Source organism: Pteropus alecto, unplaced genomic scaffold (assembly GCF_000325575.1).
Source record: "Pteropus alecto unplaced genomic scaffold, ASM32557v1 scaffold320, whole genome shotgun sequence".
NCBI classification, from domain to species: Eukaryota; Metazoa; Chordata; class Mammalia; order Chiroptera; family Pteropodidae; genus Pteropus; species Pteropus alecto.
Genome location: NW_006429963.1, coordinates 1,516,748 through 1,526,760, shown reverse-complemented (window position 1 = coordinate 1,526,760; position 10,013 = coordinate 1,516,748). Strand labels below are relative to the sequence as shown.

General features: G+C 49.1%; 1 protein-coding gene across 1 annotated transcript in view; it reads left to right on the top strand.

Annotated features, from left to right (window-relative positions):
* Positions 1-10,013, top strand: part of RBM33 (RNA binding motif protein 33) — a 94,334-nt gene that overhangs the window by 26,373 nt on the left and 57,948 nt on the right. Inside the window, 1 exon segment of the mRNA XM_025044919.1 lies at positions 7,540-7,748. Within this exon segment, the coding sequence (XP_024900687.1) occupies positions 7,540-7,748 (209 nt within the window).

Below are 10,013 nucleotides of genomic sequence, written 5' to 3'. Positions count from 1 at the left end.
GCATGGCATAAGTGTCCCATGCGTGGCATAGGTGTCCCATGCGTGGTATAAGTTTCCCCGTGCCTTGCATAAGTTTCCCCATGCCTGGCATAAGTGTCCCCATGCCTGGCATGAGTTTCCCCGTGCCTGGCATGAGTGTCCCCGTGCCTGGTATAAGTTTCCCCGTGCGTGACATAAGTTTCCCCGTGCGTGACATAAGTGTCCCCATGCGTGACATAAGTTTCCCCGTGCCTGGCATAAGTGTCCCCATGCCTTGCATGAGTGTCCCAGTGTCCCCATGCGTGGTATAAGTTTCCCTGTGCCTTGCATAAGTTTCCCCATGCCTTGCATGTGTCCCCATGCATGGTATAAGTGTCCCCATGCCTTGCATAAGTGTCCCTATGCGTGGCATAAGTGTCCCCATGAGTGGCATAAGTGTCCCATAAGTGTCCCCATGCATAGTATAAGTGTCGCCATGCGTGGTATAAGTGTCCCCATGTGTGGCATAAGTTTCCCCATGCCTTGTATAAGTGTCCCCATGCATGGTATAAGTGTCCCCATGCCTGGCATAAGTGTCCCCATGCATGGTGTAAGTGTCCCCATGCGTGGCATAAGTTTCCCCGTGTCTTGCATAAGTGTCCCCATGCATGGTGTAAGTGTCCCCATGCGTGGCATAAGTTTCCCCATTCCTTGCATAAGTGTCCCCATGCATGGTATAAGTTTCCCCATGCCTGGCATAAGTGTCCCCATGCGTAGCATAAGTGTCCCCATGCGTGGCATAAGTTTCTCCATGCCTGGCATAAGTGTCCCCATGCGTAGCATAAGTGTCCCCATGCGTGGCATAAGTTTCTCCATGCCTGGCATAAGTGTCCCCATGCGTAGCATAAGTGTCCCCATGCGTGGCATAAGTTTCTCCATGCCTGGCATAAGTGTCCCCATGCGTAGCATAAGTGTCCCCATGCGTGGCATAAGTTTCTCCATGCCTGGCATAAGTGTCCCCATGCGTAGCATAAGTGTCCCCATGCGTGGCATAAGTTTCTCCATGCCTGGCATAAGTGTCCCCATGCGTAGCATAAGTGTCCCCATGCGTGGCATAAGTTTCTCCATGCCTGGCATAAGTGTCCCCATGCGTAGCATAAGTGTCCCCATGCGTGGCATAAGTTTCTCCATGCCTGGCATAAGTGTCCCCATGCGTAGCATAAGTGTCCCCATGCGTGGCATAAGTTTCTCCATGCCTGGCATAAGTGTCCCCATGCGTAGCATAAGTGTCCCCATGCGTGGCATAAGTTTCTCCATGCCTGGCATAAGTGTCCCCATGCGTAGCATAAGTGTCCCCATGCGTGGCATAAGTTTCTCCATGCCTGGCATAAGTGTCCCCATGCGTAGCATAAGTGTCCCCATGCGTGGCATAAGTTTCTCCATGCCTGGCATAAGTGTCCCCATGCGTAGCATAAGTGTCCCCATGCGTGGCATAAGTTTCTCCATGCCTGGCATAAGTGTCCCCATGCGTAGCATAAGTGTCCCCATGCGTGGCATAAGTTTCTCCATGCCTGGCATAAGTGTCCCCATGCGTAGCATAAGTGTCCCCATGCGTGGCATAAGTTTCTCCATGCCTGGCATAAGTGTCCCCATGCGTAGCATAAGTGTCCCCATGCGTGGCATAAGTTTCTCCATGCCTGGCATAAGTGTCCCCATGCGTAGCATAAGTGTCCCCATGCGTGGCATAAGTTTCTCCATGCCTGGCATAAGTGTCCCCATGCGTAGCATAAGTGTCCCCATGCGTGGCATAAGTTTCTCCATGCCTGGCATAAGTGTCCCCATGCGTAGCATAAGTGTCCCCATGCGTGGCATAAGTTTCTCCATGCCTGGCATAAGTGTCCCCATGCGTAGCATAAGTGTCCCCATGCGTGGCATAAGTTTCTCCATGCCTGGCATAAGTGTCCCCATGCGTAGCATAAGTGTCCCCATGCGTGGCATAAGTTTCTCCATGCCTGGCATAAGTGTCCCCATGCGTAGCATAAGTGTCCCCATGCGTGGCATAAGTTTCTCCATGCCTGGCATAAGTGTCCCCATGCGTAGCATAAGTGTCCCCATGCGTGGCATAAGTTTCTCCATGCCTGGCATAAGTGTCCCCATGCGTAGCATAAGTGTCCCCATGCGTGGCATAAGTTTCTCCATGCCTGGCATAAGTGTCCCCATGCGTAGCATAAGTGTCCCCATGCGTGGCATAAGTTTCTCCATGCCTGGCATAAGTGTCCCCATGCGTAGCATAAGTGTCCCCATGCGTGGCATAAGTTTCTCCATGCCTGGCATAAGTGTCCCCATGCGTAGCATAAGTGTCCCCATGCGTGGCATAAGTTTCTCCATGCCTGGCATAAGTGTCCCCATGCGTAGCATAAGTGTCCCCATGCGTGGCATAAGTTTCTCCATGCCTGGCATAAGTGTCCCCATGCGTAGCATAAGTGTCCCCATGCGTGGCATAAGTTTCTCCATGCCTGGCATAAGTGTCCCCATGCGTAGCATAAGTGTCCCCATGCGTGGCATAAGTTTCTCCATGCCTGGCATAAGTGTCCCCATGCGTAGCATAAGTGTCCCCATGCGTGGCATAAGTTTCTCCATGCCTGGCATAAGTGTCCCCATGCGTAGCATAAGTGTCCCCATGCGTGGCATAAGTTTCTCCATGCCTGGCATAAGTGTCCCCATGCGTAGCATAAGTGTCCCCATGCGTGGCATAAGTTTCTCCATGCCTGGCATAAGTGTCCCCATGCGTAGCATAAGTGTCCCCATGCGTGGCATAAGTTTCTCCATGCCTGGCATAAGTGTCCCCATGCGTAGCATAAGTGTCCCCATGCGTGGCATAAGTTTCTCCATGCCTGGCATAAGTGTCCCCATGCGTAGCATAAGTGTCCCCATGCGTGGCATAAGTTTCTCCATGCCTGGCATAAGTGTCCCCATGCGTAGCATAAGTGTCCCCATGCGTGGCATAAGTTTCTCCATGCCTGGCATAAGTGTCCCCATGCGTAGCATAAGTGTCCCCATGCGTGGCATAAGTTTCTCCATGCCTGGCATAAGTGTCCCCATGCGTAGCATAAGTGTCCCCATGCGTGGCATAAGTTTCTCCATGCCTGGCATAAGTGTCCCCATGCGTAGCATAAGTGTCCCCATGCGTGGCATAAGTTTCTCCATGCCTGGCATAAGTGTCCCCATGCGTAGCATAAGTGTCCCCATGCGTGGCATAAGTTTCTCCATGCCTGGCATAAGTGTCCCCATGCGTAGCATAAGTGTCCCCATGCGTGGCATAAGTTTCTCCATGCCTGGCATAAGTGTCCCCATGCGTAGCATAAGTGTCCCCATGCGTGGCATAAGTTTCTCCATGCCTGGCATAAGTGTCCCCATGCGTAGCATAAGTGTCCCCATGCGTGGCATAAGTTTCTCCATGCCTGGCATAAGTGTCCCCATGCGTAGCATAAGTGTCCCCATGCGTGGCATAAGTTTCTCCATGCCTGGCATAAGTTTCCTCATGCCTGGCCTAAGTGTCCCCATGCATGGTATAAGTGTCCCCATGCATAGTATAAGTGTCGCCATGCGTGGTTAAGTTTCCCCATGCCTGGCATAAGTGTCCCCATGCGTAGCATAAGTTTCCCCATGCCTGGCATAAGTGTCCCCATGCGTAGCATAAGTTTCCCCATGCCTGGCATAAGTGTCCCCATGCATGGTATAAGTGTCCCCATGCCTGGCATAAGTGTCCCCATGCCTGGCATAAGTGTCCCCATGCATGGTATAAGTGTCCCCATGCATGGTATATGTTTCCCCATGCGTAGCATAGTTTCCCCATGCATTGCATAAGTGTCCCATGCATGGCATAAGTGTCCCCATGCGTGGCATAGGTGTCCCATGCGTGGTATAAGTTTCCCCGTGCCTTGCGTAAGTTTCCCCATGCCTGGCATAAGTTTCCCCATGCATTGCATAAGTGTCCCATGTGTGGTATAAGTTTCCCCATGCCTGGTCAAGTGTCCCCATACGTGGTATAAGTTTCTCCATGCCTGGCGGAGCATTCAGCTCACCTATGTTCGTGATTTGTGTTTCATTCCTGCATCTCTTTCTTTTGAGACCCTTTGCTTCATTTCCTTCTTCTCAGGGTCACTTATACTGCCTTTATTAAAGAACTTGTGTCTTTTTAGGGCATCTGGCAGCTTCATACTCATGTCATCCTGAGACAGGAGACTGTAAGGGGCTACTGGCAGGCAAGGTGGCCTCTTTAAATATGGGGGGAGAGGGTCTGAGGTCCTGAGAGGCAGAGTAGCTTAAGCATAAACAGTTTGACCAGTTACCACTCTTTAAACATTAAAAAAAAAGCTTTAAGTGCATTTGTGCAGATGCGGTTGTTTGGCTAGATAATAGGGCAGGTAAAAATGGGGCTTAAAAGCATCTTTCTTGGCCCTGCGTTTACGAGCCTTAAGCGAAGAAAGCTTAGTGTTTGGAACTAAGTGCGTTTTCCAGTACCTGAAAAGTTGGGGTTATTCCCGATATAAAAAGGATTTTTATGTCCATTTAAAAATGGGTTTCCTTAAACAGCGAGTTATCTTATTACCGTTAACACTCCTGTGCCCCGAACAAAAGGGTAGTTTTATATAAAAGAAAAGTACTTATTGAGAAAGAGAGGCTGCTGCAGTAATTGATAAACTAGAAAGTTGCGTAATTTTTTACTTATCACATTATTCGTGTGTTCCTGATGATAGAAATATTTATTTCAGGTTCCATCTAGAAGTACATTTATTTGACTGTGTAAAGCTGTTTACCTACTCCCTGTAATGGATCTAATGTATCTCACTACCAGAGTACATATGATAAATATTTTTGACAAATGTCTTTTAACATTTTGAATTCAAATAAAAACTGTGTGAAATCGATTAATGTTGAGAACACTGCACCCTTTAAAAAGGATGAAGTCATGCTCTGGCATCCCCCACTTCTGAGCCTTTAGTCTATGGGTGGGGTAGTGAGCCCTCTTCAAAATCTAGAGGAGTGCTTTGGTCACTTTTAATCTTTCTCACGTTCAAATATGTGATGTCACTCTTAAATACAGAGAGCACTAATTCATACATGCTTGACAGTCTTGACAGTTACAGAGCCCAATACAAAGGTTTGTGTTTTGAATTCAGATTGAATTAGAAGTAGAATTTTGGGCTTTCATCTAGGTTAATATCTTTAATAGTGAGCTTTTTTCCTCAACCAGGATTCTGGAAAGTAAATCTTACAGAAAATGTGTCCATTTTTTCAATTTTCCCAAGGATGGTACAAAACTCCATACCTAAGAGAGAAGTTTGTCTTTACACATAAGGATGCTGCAGGGTAGAAGGGATTCTCTCTCTCAGAATCCGATTGAGGAAGGGTGTCTAGAGCATATATATGTAAGGGAATGATTTATTTTCATTGGAAATTTTTCACTGGAAATTTCAGTGGAAATGTCAAATGCCATTTCTAAAAAGTGGGTGTCATTGACCAGTTTCCGTAACGTGTCAGCTCAAAAGTTCAGAGCTGCCAGTTCTTTTGCCTGAGGAGGTAGACCCCAGATTCTCTTTGAAACAAGCAATACAAGCAACACATGAAAGACTGTTTATTTCAGTTAGGTTTTTTTCCATTTTCTATGAGTAGGTTTCTGGATTTTTCAATATTGTGTTTCACTGGCATACGTATTATGTTAAATTGTTTTATTGCTTTAGCCTATAGAATATTGTTGTGATACCCACATAATGTCCTCTTTAACTAATGTCCTAAGTTAATTTTGTTTAAAGCACAGGGTCTATGGGAAAAACATTTTCATCAGGTCATAAACAGTTCGAGATCGCTAGAGCCCAGCAGAATACTGTCCTAAGTCTACACAGTGGTCCTTGCACTTGTAAGGATTTACAAATTTCTTGACTTAGTTATCTTGTAAAAAACTCAGACTATCATTTGTTGTTTTTATTTTGCCAAATAAACTGTGTTTTATAAATATTCATTACATATTAGTCCAGCTATTGTAAAATTATTTGTATGTATGTTTTTCTTAAGCACAGTTTAGACAGGTTCAGTGCAGTGTAAAACTTTGTTACATTGAGCTATAGCTCTCTGCTTTAAAGATCTGGACATAGTTCAGAAAACACTTAAAGGGAAATTAACATTTCAGTTGAAGTTACACATGTAATTTCCATCCTGTCGTATTTTGGTGACCTTTTGTGACAGCTTGTCTCAATTGGAAGAAGGCATTTTTACTTGCTGATTAAAGATGTCATTTGAAACCATTTTATTACTGGGGTTGGTGAAATTAATCTTGACACTTAGAACCACTAGAAAAATAATTGCTGATTCACCACATAAAATGTGTGTGTGAACCAATCATGTAGTCAAGATTGGAGTAAAAGTCTGCGCTCGTTAAGAGATTAAATTTCTTTCAAATGGGGTCTAGATTCATTTGAAGGGGAGGGGAATGCCATAGAAACAATTTCAAGAAAATGAAACGTGGCTTAGAGATGTAGGAAGAGTTTGGCGATGATGATGGCATCCAAGGTAGGAGACAGACTGGCAATATCTAAAATGCACCCTTCACTGTGGAAAAGGCGTAGGCGAGCTTCTCAGAATGCAGTGAAATCTCTAGAAGATGTTCGTTTATCTGTGTAAGATAACTTACCACAGTAGACAGTATTCTCAAATAAAGGAACCATATTTGAATAAGTCAGCTTTTTTCTTTTAGGAATTTAGAATAATGTGTCAACTAAAGTTTCTTAGGGCCAGCGTCTGTGTGTGTTTTGTACCCCTAAAGCATGGGTCGGACAGGCGAGCACCTCCGGGGGCCCCGCAGACACTTGCTTCGAGGGCTTTTTCTCATGTGACTTTGCTGTCATTTGGTATTCAGCCTTCCCTGTCAGTGCATGCACGTCTTCATACAGTCAAGTGTTATTTTTCTGCTAAATCTGAGAATTTGAAATGATAAGAGTATTAAATGAGTTTTCCATTCTTTATGAAATTAACTTTGACTACAGAATGATTTCATCAATAGTTTTGTTTTAAAATCAGAAGAGTCAGGAATTTGTTTTATATTCTTTCTGTCCCTGTGCCACCGTGCATTAATAATCTACCGGTTTCAGTAAGAAAATCGTACCGGTGTAGGGCGGGCGGAGCCAGGTGTCGAGTGCCGTCGTCTGTGGGGGGTAGGAGAAACGATGGCGACCGCCCACAGCTTGCGGGTGGCAGGCGGCGGGCGGCTGTTACGTGCAGCACCAGCCTCTTCGTTTTCGCTCCCCTCAGAACATTCCGTGGCCTCAAATGGAAACACTTTCGTTTATTTGTACAGGAGGCACTCGGATGTTATTCCGGGAGAAAGCGTGCCGTCCTTGAGCAGGTCTCACAGTGGACGTGGGTGTCGCGATTGTGTCCCGTTTGTCCTGCTAGCCCAGTTACTTGCTGTGGGCGAAGCACTCGCTGCCCCAGAGCGTCCGTGTCATGTACTGCCCTGTCTCCTCCCTGTGAGTCTGTTCCGACTCTTTTATGTACCTAACACGTGTGCATCTTTTCACCTAGAGCTTTCAGCGGAAGCCAAAGCGGCGCTGCTCGAGTTCGAAGAACGGGAGCGACAGCACAAGCAGGGCCGCTACGGCTCACGGCGGGGCGGAAGGAGAGGAGGCTCCCTGATGTGTCGTGGCCTGGGGGACCAGAGGAGAGAGAACAGTGACAGGGGACGGATGAAAGACCACAGGCCTGCCCTGCTGCCCACTCAGCCTCCTGTCGTGGTAATGTTGACAGTTTCATTGTGATCGCCTCAAACTTCCGGTCAGACGGAAACGTGCTTTCGTGGGTATCGCATTTTGCGTTTATTGCTTAGTCTAGTATTACAGTTTACTGATAGGATGAGTGGCTAAAGTTTCTTTATAGTCTGTAACAGGATGTTATCTGCGGTCTTGTAAATTCTCTTCCCTGTTATCTGGGGAGCGAGAACTCATTGTGTACACGGCTGCTTGTGGAGCAGGGAATCATGAGCCCTGCCTCCTTAGGCGACAGGACCGCAGAGGAGCCTTGCTTTTAACTTCTGCTCGTGCAGGGGCGCTTCTCCCCAGAGCACCACCCTCAGGACTGGATTTATTACCTCCAGAATCTCGGCAGTCATCGTTTATTTTATAAAAATGCTTTTTTCTTTGTCCTGTTTACCGTAGGTTTTTTCTTAAGTACAGAAGTTCCTCTTAGAGTAACTATCATATTCTATCCATAAAAATGTGGTTGTCTTATCCTAGCCATAAACGTTTTTCATAGTTTAGGGATAAAGCATATACTTGTAATTTTGGCCTACTTTTAATTTCCCTGTATTTGAAAGATGAGACGTCTCAGCAGCAAGGCAGGAATTGTAGTGATTGTGTTGGGTCCACTGAGTCTATGTCTCTCCTACATTTTTATCCAAATGTAAGGGAAAAGCACTTTGCTTCTGTGTAGAAATGCTAGATTTAGGAGGCGCTCGTCTGTGAAATGGCGAAAGTGGAGAAGTCGACTTACTGTTTTAACAGGAGAATCCCATTGTGACGGGAAGGAGGGGCCCAGAGGTAGGTGGCCGATCCCAGCTGGAGGGACCGGTGGTTTTCGCGGCTGGGCTCGTCTGCGCGCGTTCCCACCGCCATTCCAGGCCGAGGTGCCACTGACCTCGCGAAGGCTGGCCTGCCTTCCTCGTCTGCCCCGTCCCGCGTCCCGGCCCCGCGTCCGGCCCCAGCCTGCATGCGGCATGTGTCGAGTGGCCGGTGTGGCCATTTTAGCGTCCTGGGGGGAGCAGGCACACAGGAGACCTGTTTTTGTGGGATTGTGTTTCCACGGTCCAGGACCGTAGCCAAGCTCCCGTGTTGTCACCCACAGTGAGGGGACTGCCCGCTGGCCTCCTTCAGGGGTGAGCCGAGTGGCCAGGGGGCGCTGTGAGATTTCCCAGTGAGTCACCCAAGCCCCCCACAGTGAGGTGGCTCTCTGGATCTTCCGGCTGACATGGCCCCAGAGCTCCCTGTGAGCGGGCCGAGCCTGGGGCCGAGATCAAGGCCGAGACTGGGGCCGACCCAGCCCGGCCTCTCGGGGCTGCAGGCGCTGCTCCCGTCTCGCGAGTCAGTGCCCCTTTAGAATGGCAGTTTACTGACGAGGTCAAAACTGTCTGCCCTGAACGTCCCCTCACTCCTACCTGTGTCCGCCCCACATCACAACCGCCCGTGACCCTGTTTCCTCCCCAGCCCCAGGCCCAGCGTTCTGGAAAGAACGCTCTCTGCCCATGTCTTGGCTTCTGTCCGTCTCCTCGTTCAGTCTGGACCGTGTCCTTCGCCCTGTCCTGCGTGTGCTCTCGGAATCACCCCCTCCCCTTATCCTTTCTGGTCCCACTGTGCTCTGGGGCCTTGGGCCTCACCAGTGAGCGCCCCTTTCTTGAGCCTCTGATTTGGGGCCTGAGGTTTGGGGTGTCCTCGCTCATCTTCTCGGGCTGCCTCCTCCTCTCCTGTTCCGTCAGCTGACTGTTCTCAGGTTCTGTCCTCTGTCCTCCTTTTATCATGGCTCAGCCATGTCGTCCTTGCCGCCACCTGCCATCCCCACGCGGCTGAGTCTCTCGCCCTGCCCTCTTGCGAGCTCTGATTTCGTTTCCTCGCTGCCCTGTCGCTCTCCACACGGATAGCCCCTGGGCCCCCAGCTGTGCCGTCCAAGACCCATGATGTACTTAAAACTCCTGATGCCCTCGGGTACGCGACCTTGCGTCGTGCGCGCACTCGGTTCCGTTCGGGCGCGCTCCGACGTCAGTTACTGCGCTGTCTGGTGTTCACCGGCGAGTGAGGTAGCCGAGGTCCCCGTCACGTGCTTCCTCACCGTGCACGTTGCGTGTGGCGGGACGACAGACCCTGCAGGGGATTCAGGAGCCACCACAGTTTGGCGTCCTGCCTGGGGGAGCAGCTCGCTGTGCTCGGGGCTGGTTAGGAGTTTGCTGCTGCCTCTGCTGAGTGTGGCCGGTCTGACTCGTGGCCACAAGCAGGCCTGGGCCATCAGGTTCC